This window comes from Phacochoerus africanus, chromosome 11 (assembly GCF_016906955.1).
Source record: "Phacochoerus africanus isolate WHEZ1 chromosome 11, ROS_Pafr_v1, whole genome shotgun sequence".
NCBI lineage: Eukaryota > Metazoa > Chordata > Mammalia > Artiodactyla > Suidae > Phacochoerus > Phacochoerus africanus.
In genome coordinates this window covers 88,419,169-88,438,213 of record NC_062554.1, presented here as the reverse complement: position 1 = coordinate 88,438,213, position 19,045 = coordinate 88,419,169, and the positions used below count along the sequence as shown (strand labels likewise).

The 19,045-nt window shown below is 36.4% G+C and overlaps 1 protein-coding gene across 3 annotated transcripts in view; it reads left to right on the top strand.

Annotated features, from left to right (window-relative positions):
- MACC1 (MET transcriptional regulator MACC1) overlaps nt 1-19,045 on the top strand; it is a 108,225-nt gene that overhangs the window by 42,750 nt on the left and 46,430 nt on the right. For 2 of the 3 annotated variants that reach the window (XM_047753301.1, XM_047753300.1), the window contains exons 3-5: nt 4,681-4,804; nt 6,251-8,292; nt 12,489-12,677. In XM_047753301.1, coding sequence (XP_047609257.1) covers nt 4,759-4,804; nt 6,251-8,292; nt 12,489-12,677 — 2,277 coding nt within the window. In that variant the 5' untranslated portion in view covers nt 4,681-4,758. The remainder of the gene's footprint in view (nt 1-4,680; nt 4,805-6,250; nt 8,293-12,488; nt 12,678-19,045) is intronic. The other variant, XM_047753302.1, reaches the window with a different exon arrangement.

The window sequence follows — 19,045 nt, the reverse complement described above, 5'->3', positions numbered from 1 at the left end:
CCCGGTTCCGTAAGACTTAGTTTAAACTGTAAAATGAATAAAGATCAAAACTTTGTTGGTTCTTGGAGTTCACTGGTGGTACAATGGATTAAGGATCTAGCATTGTCGCTGCTATTGCATGGGTTTGATCCCTGGCAAGGAACTTCCTCATGCCATGGGCATGGCTCATAAAAAGCTTTATTAATATATTCTTTAAGAAATAAAATGATGGACCCTGTAGAATCAGAATAATTGTGTTTTAAAAGGCACCTTGAGAAAAAAACATGTCCTCAATTAAATGGGCAGTAGATTGCTCTTTTCCCACTTACTCATTCCAACAAAGACTGACTCATGCTTCTTTAGACAAAGTTTAAAAAATTACCATTTTGGACACCAGTTGAAATTCCATATAAAGTTTAAGTGGAAGAAAACATGGGGAATTAATAAATGGGACTAGTGCTCTTTGCACCTGTGTAAACATGCACTGCCTTCCAAAGGTCAGCATCATGGTCCTTCCAATTAAGGGCTTTTCCATTATATTGCCTCTCCCTGTATTTATAGGAAAAAAAAAAAAATCCAGATTTAGGACAGAGTCCTTATGAGGGGTGTGTGTGTGTGTGTGTGTGTACAAAAAGACTGGGAGAAGGAAGATTTGTTGGGTGATGGTGGGAATAGCCAGAGAGGAGGGAGAAATCTATTTAGGAAAGAAGTTAACATGATGGGTTTTAGAATGTGTCTCTCAAGATTTGCTCCCCAGAACCACAGCATCACATCACTTTCTTAGAAATGCAAATTCTTGGGTGGGACCCCAGATCTTCTAGATCAGAAACATTGGAATAGGTCCAGCAAACTGTTTTGTTTGGTGTTTGTTCAGACTCTCCAGGGGTTCTGATGTGATTGAATTTTAGAACCACTGGTTTAAACGACAGTAAAGATCTGCTTGCTGATTAAAGAGGCTACCACACGAAGAATTCCAGCTAATGACAACCTTGTTCCTTTGTTTCTGAGATGCTATGATCCTTGGGGCATAGCTGCATAAGGTATCATTCCTGGTTCATGTATAGTTGAGAACTTCTGACTATATTCTACTGAGTTGTAACTTTTTTACATCAAGGGTTATTTGCCTCAAAAGAATCCTGGGTATAAATTGTTCCTTTCTGCTCTTTTCTCCACAAGAAATTACAGAATTTAGGTAGGTTTCTGTCTAAACTGGTTTTCCATTTAAAATTTACTTTATCTTTTTGAAATCGACTTTTTATTTAAATATTTTTTTCTCATTTTAATTTGATTTGCTTATTTTTTCAGAAGAATGTGAACTCAGTTTTCCTATTTCCACATTTTGGCTACCTACAGTGTACTAAGGACTTTAGTCTTGGACATAGTATTTGAAAAAATTTACCACAGAATTTTGAGGGTCTGCCAGGAAACTTGAAGTTCAGTGCAAACTGCATAGTGCATAATTCTACTGTTCACCCAGTCTTTTCATGTAGTTTCACCTATTGGAGAAAATTTTGCTATTGCACCATTTGATCTTTTTATGCGATAATTTTTGCATTTTTTACCCACTGTGTTTGGAAAACATGACCCTCTCCTCCCTTGCTTTCCCTTTCTTTTTCTTTTCTTTTCCTTCCTCCCCTTTCCTCCCTTTCTCTCCCCTCTTCTCTTTAATTTTATATATATTTTTTTCCTCTCTCTCTCTTTTTTTTTTTTTTTTCCTTAGGGCCACACCCACGACATATGAAAGTTCTCAGGCTAGGGGTCAAATCAGAGCTACAGCTGCCGGCCTACACCACAGCCACACCAGATCTGAGCTGTGTCTGTGACAGCTTACGGCAATGCCAGATTCTAAAGCCACCGAGAGAGACCAGGGATCGAACCCGTGTCCTCATGGATTTTAGTTGGGTTCATTACTGCTGCATCACCACAAGAACTCCCTATTATTTTTCTTTTATACAAGAAAAGGTTTTTGATTTCTTTAAAAAAAAAAACCTTTTTGAAATAAAATGTCAATAACTTGAAAGACATGTAATGCAAAAAAAGACAAGCCACAGGTGACGGAGGTATGGTTAGCAGATGAAGAATAATAAGTAAGGTTTAGCATGATTGGAAATTGGAACTGGAAAGTAGGATAGTCTTTCAGAATGTACTGTTGGGAACCTTGAGTCAGAGAAGAGGTATGTGGAAGATGAGATATGGGCGGCTATATGGGCAGGCTGAAATGTGCATGAGTAATTATGGCTGGTCAGTCACTCACTAGCTCTTTGACCTTGTTAAGTTACTTATGTCCCATTGTTGAGATTTCATTTTTGTACCCAAAGAAGTCAATTTAATATACCTATTTTTCAGTGTTGTCATCGCATTCAGAGAAAACATACTTGTAAAGAAGGCTGAGGTTTAGCAATGTCCTACCTACAGTTAGTACATATGGATGCTTTCAGCTGTAATTCATCTGTTTCCTTAGTGTCATGGTAGTTCCATCACATTAAAACACCACAATTTTTTATCCATTCATATGGCAAAGTATATTTTGATTGATTCTAGTTTTTTGTAAATATTGTCTTATAAATATTCTTACATGTCTCTTCTGATGCACATACGCAAGATTTTACTACAACACATAACTGGGATTTGAATTGCTGGGTACTCAGCTGTAACGATCTTTGCTAGACAGTACCAGATCAATTTCTAAATTGACACTTTAACTAAGAGTGTATAAAAGTTCCCTTTGCTCCTCATCTTTGCCAATAATTAGTGTTGCCAGATTTTAAAACTTTTGCAAATTTGATGATTGGGAGTTGTAACTCATGTGGTCTCATTTAGCATTTCCTTGATTACTAGTAAATTGAGCATATTTTATATATTTAGGGATCATTTGTGTTTATGTGAGAAGTGCCTGTTCATATCTCTCTTCGAATTTTTCAATAATGTTTTTATTTTGCTTATTGATTTGTAGGAGTCTTTGATATATTTTGGAATCTGATCCTTTTTTCTTTTTTAGTCATATGTAATGAAAATATCTTGTCCCAGTTTTTGACTTGTGTTTTTACTTTTTGTAAACAGTATCCTTTGTGGAGTTCCTCCTGTGGTACCACAGAAATGAAAAATCCAGTCAGTAACCATGAGGTTTAGGGTTCAATCCCTGGCCTCGCTCAGTGGATTAAGGATCTGGCATTGTCATGAGCTCTGGCTCAGATCCCGCAGTTGCTGTGGCTGTGGACTAGGCCGGTGGCTACAGCTCCGATTCACTCCCTCATCTGGGAACCTCCATGTCCCTCGGGTGTGGCCCTAAAAAATAAAAACAAAAAATAAAAAAACAGAACAATATCCTTTGATGTATATGATTTCTCCTTTTTTTTTTTGTCTTTTTGCCATTTTTTGGGCCGCTCCCACCGCATATGGAGGTTCCCAGGCTAGGGGTCTAATCGGAGTTGTAGCTGCCAGCCTATGCCAGAGCCACAGCAATGCGGGATCCGAGCCACATCTGCAACTTACACCACAGCTCACAAGGCAACGCCGGATCGTTAACCCACTGAACTAGGCCAGGGATCGAACCCACAACCTCATGGTTCCTAGTCGGATTCGTTAACCATTGCGCCACGACGGGAACACCATTTTTTTTTTTTTTTTTTTTCCGGCTGCACCGGAGGCATATGGACGTTCCCAGGCCAGGGATTGAATCTGAGCCACAGCTGTGACCTACGCTGCAGCTGTGGAAACAGCAGATCCTTTAACCAACGGTGCCGGACCAGGGATTGAACCCACACCTCTGCAGCTACCCAAGCCACTGCAGTCAGATTCTTAACCCACTGTGCCACCGCAGGAACTCCTCATTCTTTTTTTTATGTTTTGCATTTTGTTCGTCCTTTGCTTAAGAAATTCTGTTTCTAGAAAGCATAAAGATTATTCTGTTGACTATTTTTAAGTTTTAAATTTTGCTTTTCAATCTTTAAATCTCTTAGAATAGATTTTTGTATAATCAATGTTATTTTTTTCAGCATAGACAACCAACTGTGCTATAACTCTTTATTGAATAATCCATTTCCACACTGCTCTGCCTGGCTACCTCTGTTATATATTAAGTTTCATTTGAGGATGGGTCTATTGCTGGGGGTATTGTGTTTCCTTAGTCTATTTCTGTTCCAAATCCACATTGTCTTACTTAGCGTATATTTATAATAAATACTAATGCACACATCACTTCTATCATGTTCCTCTTCTGGATTGTCTTATATAGCAGCTCTTTTCTTTTCTACATAAATTTTAAAATGGCCTGAGTTACAAACATATGTTATTTTTCTTGAATTAAATGTGCAAAAGGATTTGGGGAGAAATTCCACTTTCGTGATTTTTAGTCTTCTAATTACCAACAGGGAATGTCTATTTATTGAAGTTTAAAATTACTATTATTTTTGTTATCCTTGGGATTTTCACTATTTCTTTTTTATAGGATCACTAATGCATTTCTAATTTTATTTGTTGGTATTAATCCAGGATCTGATGTTTTTCAATGGAGCACTAATGCTTTAGGATATCTAGTCCAGCATCCTATGATAAGTAGAGGACCTATGAAGAGTATTTATATGAAACTTTCTACTTTAAACATGTGGATTACTTTGAGTTTTGTTTCTATGCCAAGCTGCTTATATATTCTTACAAGAAATATGGTATGTAAATATTATATATTTACTCTTTACTCTGTAGGTGGAATAATGTTAACCAGTGAAAAAGCTCCTTTTTGTTCAGAGGAATTTCACAAAGTAGATCTGAAGGAAATTTGACATGGAAGCCCAAAAATCCTCAAAGAATTGCAGTATTACAGGTACAGGTACAAGAATTTATAACAATTGTGATTTTTTCCTCTATCATCAATAACTACTGGAGGACTTCCTCTGAAAATTGCTACTGAAGAATAAAATAATTATAAAATCCCAACTTTATCATAGAAATATTTACACTATCATTAAAAAGATGAGCAAAATAAAATAATCAACCAAATGATTATAATGACGCAAAAACTCATTATTAAATGAGTCCTATATTCAGTAAATATAATGAATTTTGGGATTGAAGAGATCTCAGTAGGTTGAATGGGCTAATACATCCTAATGGAATATAAAATAATTGATTGGCAGATAAAAAGTAAGTTTTAAGAGAGTTAAATGGAGCTAGGTTTGAAGAAAAGTATAAAGATAAAAGAAATGCAACTTTTATTTTTCAAAATACATCTAATTTTTTAATATATGACACTTAAAACTCATTTAATCAGTATAGTTCTCTATATACTAAGAAAAAAAACTTAAAGCTTACTTGAATTCATTTTTTTTAGCTTTCATTTTCTCTAAAGCAGCACAAGCTCCATAGTGTCCATGGAATCTTATTAATATTTATTGCAAAGTGACCAAGTATAAATTGCTCCAAACATAAAAAATTCAATATTTTTTCAATATATATAAATTCATTATAGTTCTTACAGAAATATTTTAATATGTTGCTGATTCTTAAAATACTTTCCAAAGAATGGTATGTTTCCTTCATAGTGGTAATAATCTTGTTTTTTTGGCATTTTAAACTTGAAAAGGCTCAATGAATTCCTTCAAGTAGTAAATCTAAAGGTGGTCTATTTTTCCAGTGTTTATGTTCATGAAACATTCATTTTTCATAAAAAATTCAGTGTTATTAAAATTTGCCAATATGAAGTTACTGGAAAATAAGAAATGCTTGATTATCTAGTTGGGCATATTATTTTTTAAATTATTTTAGCTCTTCACGGATATATTTTATATTTTTCACACATTGAATATTATCAGAAAAAAATATCAAACGCACAATCTAAATGTAATGAGCCCCGCTAGTCAATGTTTAGAAATATCTGGATAATTGACTGAATTATTGTTTGTTTACAGGTATTTTTTTCATGAAAAGGAAATATAAGTCAATTAAGGCATAAGTGTATGTAATCTGGATCATTTTTAAGAAGATATATTCAATAATTATTATCTAAATTGCTAAACATTTATTTGGTTATAAGTCATAATATCTTACTATAAAGTAACATTACCGATGGTCAGAATAAACTGGTAGAACTATTACTCTTTACTCATAACATGAAAATTATACCAAATTTAATATTAATTTTATAGTATTTATTAGACTGGAAATCAGAAAGCGAACAAAGACTCTTGAATTCTTAATCTATAATACAAATTAATCTTGGTTGTCTCTCAGAATGCCACTTCAAGTTGTTTTGCTTTGTTTTTGTTTAAATAACAAGAATTTCCAGACCCAAGTTTGCCTCTCGATTGGCCAGATGATTTCACACTTCGTGGCAATAAAGCTGCTAATGCTACAAATCCATTCTGGAATGAACTGTCTGTTTCTAACCCATTTTTGGATGACATAACTCAGCTAAGAAATAATCAGAAGAGAAATAATATTTCCATCTTGAAGGAAGATCCTTTACTTTTTTTCAGAGAAATAGAAACTGGAAATTCTTTTGATTCCTCTGGTGATGAACTTAATGTGCATCAGTTGCTGAGACAGTCTTCCTCAAGGAAATGTGGAAGATCTAAAAGTGTTTCAGAACTTTTGGACATTTTAGATGACACAGCACGTGCCCATCAAAATGGACAAAATTCTGACCAGATCCTAGAACAAGACTTAGAATGGCTTCAAAATGATCGAGAGGCTTATAAAATGGCTTGGTTAAGTCAACGCCAGCTGGCCCGCTCCTGTCTGGATTTAAAGACAATTAATCAGAGTCCTGGGTGGGCCCAAACACAAGTTGCAGAGACCACAATAGTTTGCAAATTAAACCATCAAGGGGGGTCAGTACAGTTACCTGAATCAGATATCACTGTTCATGTTCCCCAAGGTCATGTAGCTATAGGAGAATTCCAAGAGTTATCTCTAAGGGCTTTTCTAGATCCCCCACAAGTACTGAACCATGATCTTTCATGCACTGTAAGCCCACTGTTGGAAATCATGCTAGGTAACCTTAACACAATGGAAGCTATTTTGCTAGAGATAAAAATCGGGGCTGAAGTAAAAAAGGATCCTTTCAGCCAAGTCATGACAGAAATAGTGTGTTTACACAGCCTAGATAAAGAAGGCCCTTTCAAGGTATTGAACAACTGCTACATTTACAAAGACACCATCCAAGTCAAGCTAGTAGACTTGAGCCAGGTGATGTATCTAGTGATTGCTGCACAAACTAAAGGTATTCAGTCACCTGCTACGACCATTTGGGATTATATCCACAAAACCACCTCAATTGGAATTTATGGGCCCAAATATATCCACCCCAGTTTCACTGCTGTTTTTACAGTTTGTGGACACAGTTATATGCCAGGAAAGCTTACAATTTCTGATATTAAGAAGGGTGGGAAAAATATGTCTCCAGTTGTATTTCAGCTCTGGGGGAAACATTCCTTCTTACTTGAAAAGCCACAAGATTTAAATATTTCTGTCTTTTCATGTGATCCTGATTTTGAAGTGAAGGTAGAAGGAAAAAGAAAAGAAATCAAACAAAAGCAGTTGCGATCAGGTCAAGTAGTTCATCAGCAATTTTCATTCTCTTTAGTTGACTCCAGAGAAATGCACTTGTTTGTTTTCCGTGTTCAGGTGGAGCCTCCCAATGGTAGACCAGTTACACAGTTCTTTATTACTACTCCTGATCCAGCCCCAAACCTAAAAAGGCTCTCAGATCTGCCAAGTGATTGGCAGAAGGAAAAAGAAATAAAGTCTACTCCTTTACTACCAACAGTGCATGTTAAATATCCCACATTTCAAGACAAAAAAATGAACTTTACAAACTATGGGATAACCCTGAAGACAGTGCTAAGACAAAGCAAGATTGACTACTTACTTGAATATTTCAAAGGGGACAGAGTAGCTCTTCTTGGAGAAGGTAAAGTAAAAGCCATTGGGCAGTCTAAAGTGAAAGAATGGTATGTGGGAGTCCTGAGAGGTAAGATTGGACTTGTGCATTGTAAAAATATCAAGGTGATTGCAAAGGAACAAGTAATGTCTACATCGGATACTGTCTTCACAACCTGGAATCTTCTTGAACAAATTGCTCTGCCTTTTAAAAAACTGACTTATATCTACTCAGTTGTATTGACCTTGGTGTCAGAAAAAGTTAATGATTGGAAAGTTTTAGCTGATGTCCTGGGTTACTCACATCTGGTGCTGGAAGATTTTGATCGAATACAAGCAGACAAAGAATCAGAAAAAGTTTCTTATGTTGTGAAGAAGTTAAAGGAAGATTGTCATACAGATAGAAATACCAGGAAGTTTCTTTATGAACTTGTTGTGGTGAGTATTGCTTGATCACATTGATTTATTTACCATAAAGAACTTTATTAACTTGGCAAGATTTATAAGTAAACATAAGAGAGTAGTTTAAGAAGTCTCAGCAGTCCCATATAAATTGAAGTCACTTTACAGCAGTTACAGAGCTTTGCCTACCAGATCATGTAATTGGTTTCTTAGGTTTGACATTCAATTGTGATTTCCCCAGAACCTAGGCCCCCAAGGATCATCCTTTAATGGAAAATTAAAGATTCAGTTTGTGCTAGAACATAACAGTTAAGAGATCCCTTGTTTTACCCTCTCAAATATTTAGATAGCTCTTCAAATATCAGAGAAGCTCCAGTAACATGAAAGTAGATGAGAACAAACTGAAACAAAACTCGTTAACTTGAGCATTGCTATAGGTTCACTTTTTAGTGTTTTTTTTTTTTTTTTAGACATATCACCAATGTCCTTAACTTTAACAATTTAAGATTCTTCTGTTTGCAATGCATTGCACTTCAAAAATGATATCGCTAATTCTCTTCTTAATCTTCATGTTTTAATAGGACTCTCAGGATCTCTTTTTTTTCAACATAGCATTCATCCCCATTTTAGGCTCAGTAGAGAGTTATAAAAAAGATGAAGCACTCTTTTGCCTTAAATGTGGACATTCAGGAGTTCCCGTCGTGGCGCAGTGGTTAACGAATTCGACTAGGAACCATGAGGTTGCGGGTTCGGCCCCTGGCCTTGCTCAGTGTGTTAACGATCCGGCGTTGCCGTGAGCTGTGGTGTAGGTTGCAGACGCGGCTCGGATCCCGCGTTGCTGTGGCTCTGGCGTAGGCCGGTGGCTACAGCTCCGATTTGACCCCTAGCCGGGGAACCTCCATATGCCGCCGGAGCGGCCCAAGAAACGGCAAAAAGACGAAAAAAAAAAAAAAAAGTGGACATTCAGTATTTTGTAAAAGTTAAAAAAAAATCAAGAGGACATTTCTAAAAATGGCTAAAATGTGAATGTATAAATAATAACAGTGATAGCTATCAGTCTTCTATGGTCTCCATGTGTTTGACACTGTGCTGAACTCTACACACTATCTCAGCCATTTAAACAACTCTATGGTATAAGTCTATTTAGTATTTTCATCTTACAAATAGAGGAAACTGAGTTTTGGGAGGTTGGGCAATTTGTTCAAGGTCTGACAGTCGGTTAGTACCAGATATGGATTTGAAAGCTTTTTGGTTCCAAAGTCATGCTTAAAACCACTATGGTCTCCCAAAACAAAGTTATGAACATGTCTGCGTGTGTATAAAAATATTCGTTTAAGTATGTGTGCTGATGTGTGTACTAAATATTATAACTGTGTAAAACTGGTGCCCTGTAAGAGATGAGTGGTTCATATAGATGAGGCAGGCTCATGGACAGGAGCAAAGTTTTAATCACAGTGCAGGAGGAAAGAAATTTTGGGAGAGGAATTTATTCTGTGGCATTAACAATAATTCATATAATAAAGAACTATATATATAAAACAATTCCTCTCCAATTATTTTTAGGATTCTACAGTGACTCTGGGAGGGGTTGAATTTTTAAAGCCCAATATCTGATAAGTGGGTAGTTTTATGATGGTGTGCTGCAATCTAACAATCTGAGCCATTTATAGTTATTGGCTCACCTACCTGGTTGAAGCTGCACATGCATTTTGCAATAGCTCATTATCTTTCATAGCTCATGCTCAGCATGGACCCATGTAAATTTGAATTGAAAATTGTTTTGGTTCCCTTAGTGGCAAAAAAGGGTTATATTGGCCAAATGATCTGAGAGTTTAAGCCTGGCTACACCGGCACCATATTGGTGTGTGATAATTGTTTTCTTTTCTTTTCTTTTTTGTCTTTTTGTCATTTCTTGGGCCGCTCCCGCGGCATATGGAGGTTCCCCGGCTAGGGGTCAAATCGGAGCTGTAGCCACCAGCCTACACCATAGCCACAGCAACGCGGGATCCGAGCCGCGTCTGCAACCTACACCACAGCTCAGGGCAACGCCGGATCGTTAACCCACTGAGCAAGGCCAGGGATTGAAACTGCAACCTCATGGTTCCTAGGCAGATTCATTAACCACTGAGCCACAATGGGAACTCCGGTGCATGATAATTATTTGAGTAACTTTGGTAATGAACCAGCCTGTGCTGGTGGAGAGCTCATTTGAGGAAGTAGTTCCTAAAAATTCACACTGTGCCTCAGTGCAGGCTTCAGGATTTCTTCAGGACTTCTTAATGGAAGGTGCTGAGGTCTGGCTATCTGACCAGAGGTCGATAAAGCATATTGTATAGTGGCTACCTCTTGATTTATTTTCAAAGTGTACATTTTTCTTGGATTGTGTCCCTATTTTGGGGTGGCTGGAAAGGAGTTTATAAAGATTATGGGTTCCAAACCCCTTAGTCATCTCTAGACATTAAGACTGGCTGTCCTTGTATAACTCGAAACTTGATGCTTTAAGTATTTCATCATCTGATTCAACTTTTGTAATGATTATAGGCATTTGGATGGGGTGGTATTACCATTGTATCCATTTTAAAAGTCATTAAGCAGAGATATTTTGTGATTTATTTAAAGTCCTGGAGTTCCCACTGTGTCACAACAGAAACAAATCCGACTAGGAACCATGAGGTTGTGGGTTGGATCCCTCGCCAAGCTCACTGGGTTAAGGATCTGGTGTTGCTGTGGCTCTGGTGTAGGCCGGCAGCTACAGCTCTGATTCGGACCCCTGGCCTGGGAACCTCCATATGCCGTGGGTGCAGCCCTAAAAAAAAGCAAATAAATAAATAACTAAATAAATCCTGTTATTTGTAGAGTTGAAGTTTAAACTCAAGACTTTTTAACTGTTAAGTGCAGGGTTTTTTTTTTTTTTTTCCTTTAAAACAAGGAACTAGAATAAGCTAAACCCACTCCACAGTTTACTAAAAGCACCTTCACAGGTGTGCTGGCTCAGCAGTGCTTCTCCCTGAGGTCATAACTCTTCACCCTAAATTTATGGATACTTATAGTCTATGTATAGAGTCCATGAGTAATTCTTCCAATGCTTCCATGAGAATGAACACTCTGTGGACTTTAATAGTTGCCTCACTTGGTCATTCATTTTTACTCAATGTTTCATAATGACAAATAAAACTTTTAAGTGCCATTAAATGATGAAGGGCTACTAAACCTGTTTATTTGAACAGAGAAGAGCTATAGATCAATCTAATCTCATACTTTAAAAATATACTCAAGGCAAAAGAGAAACTCATAGTTTGTTGAAACATGCATAGTGACTGACAAAGCTCAGATGCTTAATTAAAGAAGAAAGAATCTGAAGGCTTTTTTATTTTGCATTGTTGAAACCTAAGTGTTTTGTTTTATGGCTGCACCTGTGGCACAGGGCAGTTCCCAGGCCAGGGATTCCTGGGCCAGGGATTCCCAAATCAGCTGCAGCAACACCAAATCCTTTAACCTACTGTGCCTGGCCAGAGATTGAACCTGTGCCTCTGCAGCAACCTAAGCTGCTACAGTTGGATTCTTAACCTGTGCACCACAGTGGGAACTCTGAAACTAAATGTTTAATATAGATTATAATACCTTGTTTGAGTTAAATTTGGTGGTGAAGGGAGAGAGTTAATTTTTTTTTAAGTCATAAATATCAATAGCTTTGTTCAAGGTTGTCAGAGGGTCTCATTTTCATATAATACTCATGATTCTGGGAAGTTTTAGATCACATTTTGATAACAAAATATTAGAATAACATTTACCAGCACCTGTGTACTCATTCTATAAAAATCCCATATCCAGTCATCTGGTAAGGAAAGTAATTATTGTTTGTAGAGTGAGTAATCCTCCCTGTGTTGATACATTATTAACTGCTAGGACCTCAGGGTATATTTGGAAGTGGCTAGTTCAACTTTCTCCTAGTGTAATTAAGGATATTAAGAAACATCTTAGTTAAGTGGTTTACCCAGGGCCCTGTAATTAGCTACTTAGTTAGTCCTAAAAGTCCCATAATTCTGATCTAGTGGTGTCTTGGGTACTTTACATGTTGGATTTGCTTAAAAGTAAGTTAACTCTGTAAATGTTAGAAAATTCAAATATATGTGCAGTTAAAAAAAGTAGACCAGTTCTGGAATATGCAACAACAAATTTAATTTATAGAAAAAAGCTCAAATTAATTGCTTTTAATTATGACATTATTGCAGGCTCTGCTGAAGATTGATTGCCAGGGGTTAGTAGCACATCTCATCCAAGAGGCTGTTATTCTGACTTCAGCTGTCAAGCTTGGAAAAGGCTGGAGGGAACTAGCTGAAAAGTTAGTAAGACTCACAAAGCGACAGATAGAGGCATATGAAACTCCTCACCAAGGAAAAGCGGGAGATGTTACCACAGAGGTAAGATTTCTGTTTGTCTAAATAGTGAAAAAATGCAGATGGAGTACATCACGTGCAGTCAAATGTGCACCACGTACGTGCATTGATTGAGGGAGTATCCTAGAGGATCCACTAACTGCAGTCACTGCACCTGTAACTCTTGATTATATTCAAAACATATACACATCACTCTTTAAAGGTGTTTATTACTTTAAAATATATTTCTGTTTCTCCTAGTGAATTGCATATTAACATGGTCTTTGATCAAATAAGTTGACCGAATTAAATAAGCAGTTGGCAAAGCAGGGCTCTAAGAACTTGAAGCAGAGAACAGATAAACTGAAAAGAGGAGTTGGGAACAGGAACATGATAATAAGTATTGTTCAGGCTCAGGCATAGACTTAATCATTTGTGATATATAATGTTTTGTGACAAAAAGCATTGAGAGAGTAAATGGTGTGGGATCACTGGTAATGAGAACTGCAGATATGTATGAGCATTATCTCCTCCACAATTTTGCCTACAGTAAGAACTATAGACATCAAATACAGAATGACAGCATGTAGAACAGAGTAAATATTTAATGAAAATATTGTTTTTATTAATATTAAAACAAGTATATACTTTTAGGTTAAGTTAGGTAAATATTTTTTCTACCATAAAGAAATGTATGTGTGATTGGGTCATCTTGCTGTATAGTAGAAAAGTGACAGAACACTCTAAACCAGCTATAATGGAAAAAACAAAAATCATTATAAAATAAATAAAGGAAATGTGGGTCAGTTTTTATTGACTTAAAAATATTCCAGTGATGAGCACACATAAAGTGTTCTTTCTGTATCTTTCTCTCACAGGAATGTAAATATTTTGAAGATATTTCAGTTAAGGAAAGACTGTCTCTTTAGTTAGATGATGACTTGATAGAAGGCAAAAGTTGTATTCCGTATTTCGTTTTTGGACATAGACCTGGGAATTAATTTCTTGAGAAAAAATTCTTATTTTGAAATAAGTATTACAGTTGGGTATGCAGGATAAGACAACCTTTTCACAAAGAGTAAAGAGGCAATTCAAGTCATTTATATTCTAGCAGCTACAGTAGAAGTCTTAGCAGGCCAGCTTCTGGGTTCCTGGAACCTGGCTCTCTAAATAAGACTTGCTGCTAGCCACGAGCAGCCAGAGGCTGAGTCCATATTTCCTCTGCATAAACTACATTTATCTCTGTTCCCTAAGAAGAGCATTGCAGATCAGCTTTTATCGAATGAGGTAAAGACAAGAAAACTGTAAGCAATAAAACAGGAAAAATATTATGTGATATCTTGCTCTAACATTTCAGTTAACGGATGAAAAAGAGATACCACTACACATCTATTAGAGTGGCCAAAACTGAGACCACTGACCATACCAAATGCTGATGAGAATATGGAATAACAGGAACCTTCTTTCATTGCTGATAGGAATATACAGTCGCTTTGGAGCTTCTTGGCTTTTTCTTGCAGAAGAAACCTACTCTTGGTATATGATCCATTAGTCATGCTTCTTGGTATTTATGCAAATGAATTGAAGACCTTTTGTCCACACAGAAACCCGAACACGAAAGTTTATAGCAACTTTACTCATAATTGCCAAAACTTGGAGGCACCCAAAATGTCTTTCAGTAGGTGAATGGATAAACTGTGGTACAATGTAAGATTATGCAACAATGGAATATTATTTAGTACTAAAGACCAAAAGAGCTACCAAGCCATAAAAAGACATGGAGGAACCTTAAATGCACAGTATTAAGCAAAAGAACCCATTCTGAAAAGGCTATATAATGCATGATTCCAAATATATTTGGCATTCTAGAAAAGTCAAAACTATGACAACAGTAAAACTATCAGTGGTTGCCAGGGTTAGAAGGAAGGGATAAATAGGCAGAGCATAGAGGATTTTTAGGGCAATGAAAATACTCAATATGATACCATACCCATGGAATGTACAAGACTGGGAGTGATTGGAGTTCCCAATGTGGCGCAATGGTTAACAAATCTGACTAGAAACCATGAGGTTGCGGGTTAGGTCCCTGGCCTTGCTCAGTGGGTTAAGGACCAGGCGTTGCCATGAGCTGTGGTGTAGGTTGCAGACACGGCTCGGATCCTGCATTGCTGTGGCTCTGGCATAGGCTGGCAGCTACAGCTCTGATTTGACCCCTAGCCTGGGAACCTCCGTGTGCCATGGGAGCGGACCAAGAAATGGCCAAAAGATAAAAAGAAAAAAAAAAAAGACTGGGAGTGAACCCTAAAGTAAACTATAGACTTTGAATGATTATGATATATCAGTGTAGATTCATTTGTACCATATATATCACTGTTGTGAATGACATTGATAATAAGGAAGGCTACTTTGGGGGCAGGGGATAAATGGGAAATCTACCTCCTTCCTATCAATTTTGCTATGAAACAAAAATTGCTCTCCCTACAGAATCTTTTTTTTAAATGTTGTCTAACTGAAAGCAGGACTTGTTTTCTTAATAAGCTCTGTTTTTTAAAAGGTTTTATTGATGGCTGTTTATCAAAGAGTTATTTATCAAAGAGTTTTGTTAAGTATCTAGCTTCTCTCTAACTGTGGTTGTTTACAGTTTATCCTCCCTCAAATCTTCACAGAGGCCAACAAATAGCCTACTTTTCCATTATTTACTTGTGCACAGGCCAAATCACAGAGATGACTATGTCTGTGCCTGAGGCGAATAAATACTCAGAAACAGAAAGGAAATCCCCTGTGTATCTTTCTAAGGCCTATTGTTCAATTTATTGTGATTAACACTAGCAATCATCACTTTGATGCATGTTATTACTATGAAATGTTTAGAAAATAATTCATGGTGTATTGACCTGAAGCTATTCCAAATAATCTATGAGACTATTACCTTTAAGGCCATGTAAGTTAAGTGTATGCTACTTTCCATCCTCTGAAAAAAAAAAAAACTCTACAATATTTTTCTCTCAGGAAGGAGGTGATTCTTAAGTAGGATCAATTTACAAGATAAGCATTTGATTTCAAAGCATATACTTCTGTTAGTTCTGAGTAGTTGTGCAGAGGAGGGAGGAATTGGAATAGGGGGAGAGAGAGAACAAGTTCTTGTGGTTCCCATGCTGCTTTTATTTCTTTTATCTCACATCCTTAGTGGGCACATGTTTTGAAAATTTCCACCCATGTGTGCCAATGCCTGCAATCAGTTCTGTCACTATTCTTCCTTTTCAGCTTCTCCCTTTACCCTTTGTTCTATTTTTATTTTATCTAACAGTTATCTGACCCTTACTCTGTGCCAGGCAATGTTCCAGCAACATTTCAAAAATTAACTTATTTAATGCTTTTAACAAAAACTTGAGGGCAGTTACTAATGTTATCTAAGCTATAGGGGGGCTGGGTAAATTGCTTAAACATGTGTAGCTAGAAAGTCACAGGACCAGGTTTGGGGCACAGGCCTTTGTCTCTGGAGTCCTTATACTTTAACCATTATATTCTGTTCACTCGCTCCAAATCTGGTATAGTGGCTGAGTGGCAGAGCTGTCAGTTATGGTAGGACTGAGAGTTTAACCAATTCATTTCACTTTTTCTTTTTTCAAGCCATGTTATGATACTATCAAAATTTGCATCAACAGCTTCATCAAGCTTCAGACAATTAAAGAATGGAGATTATTAATATTACATCTGTCAGATTTTTCTTGAGTGCTTTTGGCCACTTCTCATTCATTCTTTTTTTTTTTTCTTTTTGGCTGGACCTGTGGCATGTGTGAGTTTGTGGATCAGGAATCAAACCTGAGCCACAATAGTGGCCCAAGCCACAGCAAAGACAACGCTAGATCCTTAACCCGCTATGCCACCACAGAATTCCTCAATCTTTTTTATAAGAAGAAAAAAAGCCTCTCTCTAGAGACTTCTGAGAATGACACTTTTACTATTTTTAAATTTATTTTTATTGATATATTGTAGATTTACAATGTTCTGTTAATTTCTACTGTGCAGCAGAATGATTCAGTTATACATGTGTATGTATTATTTTTTATATTCTTTTCCATTTTGGTTTATTCCAGATACTGAATATAGTTCCCTATGCTATATGGTAGGACCTTGTTGTTCATCCAGTAGTAAATGTAATAATTTGCATTTACTAGCCCCAAACTCCTAATCCATTCCTCCCCACCACCCCTGCCCCTTGGCAACCACAAATCTGTTCTCTGTGTGAGTCTGTTTCTGTTTCATAGATAGGTTCATTTGTATGATATTTTAGATTCTACATATAAGTGTATCATGTGGTATTTGGTCTTTCTCTTTCTGACCTCAATTAGTATGATAATTTCTAGTTACACTCATGTTGCTGCAAATGGCATTATGTCATTCTTTTTTATGGCTATGTAGTATTCTATGATGTATATATGTATATATATGTATATATATATATGTATATACACATGTATGTATATATTACTTCTTTATCCATTCATTTTGGAGAATGACACTTTTAAATTAACTATCTCCATAAGCTAAAATTTAAGAAAATTTACTCAATTTTTTGAATGACATTTCAATTCCTACATAAAAGCAAAACTATAAAACTTAGAATATGATTATTAGAAAAACATGTTTTTCAGAGTATTTCTTTTAGAAAAAAAGATACTTATGGTATACAAAGATATTTATTGCCAATGTTTTCCTATGAAAGTTAGTAAAAACTCATTGGAGTTTTTCTGAGCTTTATTTTAAAAATAAATATCAATAAAATATTAGAAAAAATAGCCCATTTTTAAAAACCATTGGATTTTACAAGCAGAAATTATGGTAATTTCAGGGCTAAGAGATTTGCAAACCTAAACTCAGTACTCTTCACTTAGCCTTCTGGAGATTGCTACCATATATGATAGTAATTTACCTAGAATCTCTCTCACATTGGTCCCCTTGCGATAAAGATGACACTTTTTCCATCTTATTCAATATGGACACTTATTTACCGTGCACACTAAAAGTTCACTTCACCTTTTAAGTTACCTATGCTCACTGGGCTCCACCTCAGCAATAGGCACCACTAAACTTGTTGAGGCTAATTTCTTATCTGATCTATCAGAACAGACCACCATCCCTATGAAGTCACCATTCCTAATTGTAATATTTTTTTCATCTTAGAAACTACTCACCTATAGAGAGCTATAACTAGCAAGATATATTTATATCTTCTTAGTGACTACACTGAATCAATAAGGATCTAATTCTCTACTTCATCTTCTAGTTATAATCTTTTCCCTCCTCCTTCTCTGACTGGCAGCAGTAGTGTTCAGAGCACTTTATTCTTAGCTTAGATAAAAAAATGGAAAAGTAGGGAGTTCCCTTCATGGCTCCATGGTTAACAAATCCAACTAGGAACCATGAGGTTGAGGGTTCAATCCCTGACCTTGATCAGTAGATTGGGGATCCAGAATTGCCATGAGCTGTGGTGTAGGTCACAGACACAGCTCAGATCCTGCGTTGCTGTGATTGTGGCTCATGGTTACTGGTCGGGTTCATTAACCACTGAGCCACGGTGGGAACTCCATATTTGAAGTGCTACATTTTAAAGAATTATATGGTTACATGCTGAAATAAGTGAATATAGCTAATAATGAGAATGAAAATAGTTGCAGTTTTTCATATTTAGTACATGTCAGCTAATCATTATGAGCAATTTCTTTACAATATCATTTGTTTCAACAAGCTTTGTAAGAAAGATATTATAACCATCCTCTTTTTACACATGTGCAAACTATGAGTAAATGAATTTATGTACGTTACCCAGAACTATATCCTTGTTAAGTGACATAACTGGGATTTAAATCTGGGTTTGTTTTATATACAGATGATAAATCCTTTCAGAGTTAACTAAATAAAAGAAGATCAAAGAGACAGGAGCTACTAGAGGGTACATCCTAGTCCTGAAGGATGCGTAATGTTTGAATAATTGGAAAGGACTGGTAGGGGATTTCAGTGCTTCTGGATGACTTCTAGAGACCATTGAAAAGAATGCATGATTTTGAGGGGAGAGTTCATGTTTAGAATTATGGGGAAATACGGTTGGATATGTATTTTTTTGGAGAGTCTTGAATGACTTCCAGAGCAGAGATTAAGATTCCTGGTCTGAATTCCAGCTCTACCATCTTTTTAGCCCTAAGTCCTTGGGCAAGTTATTTGACTTTTCTATGAATAATTTTTTTTTTTGTAAAATGAGGCAAATAATAGTATCGTATTCATGAGATGTTTAGAGGAATAAGCGAGATAATACATGTGAAATATTTAGGACAATACCTTGCACATTTTAATAGCTAAATGTCATCTATTATTTTGACTGAGAGGAAGAGGTGAATTTGACAACTGTGTAACAG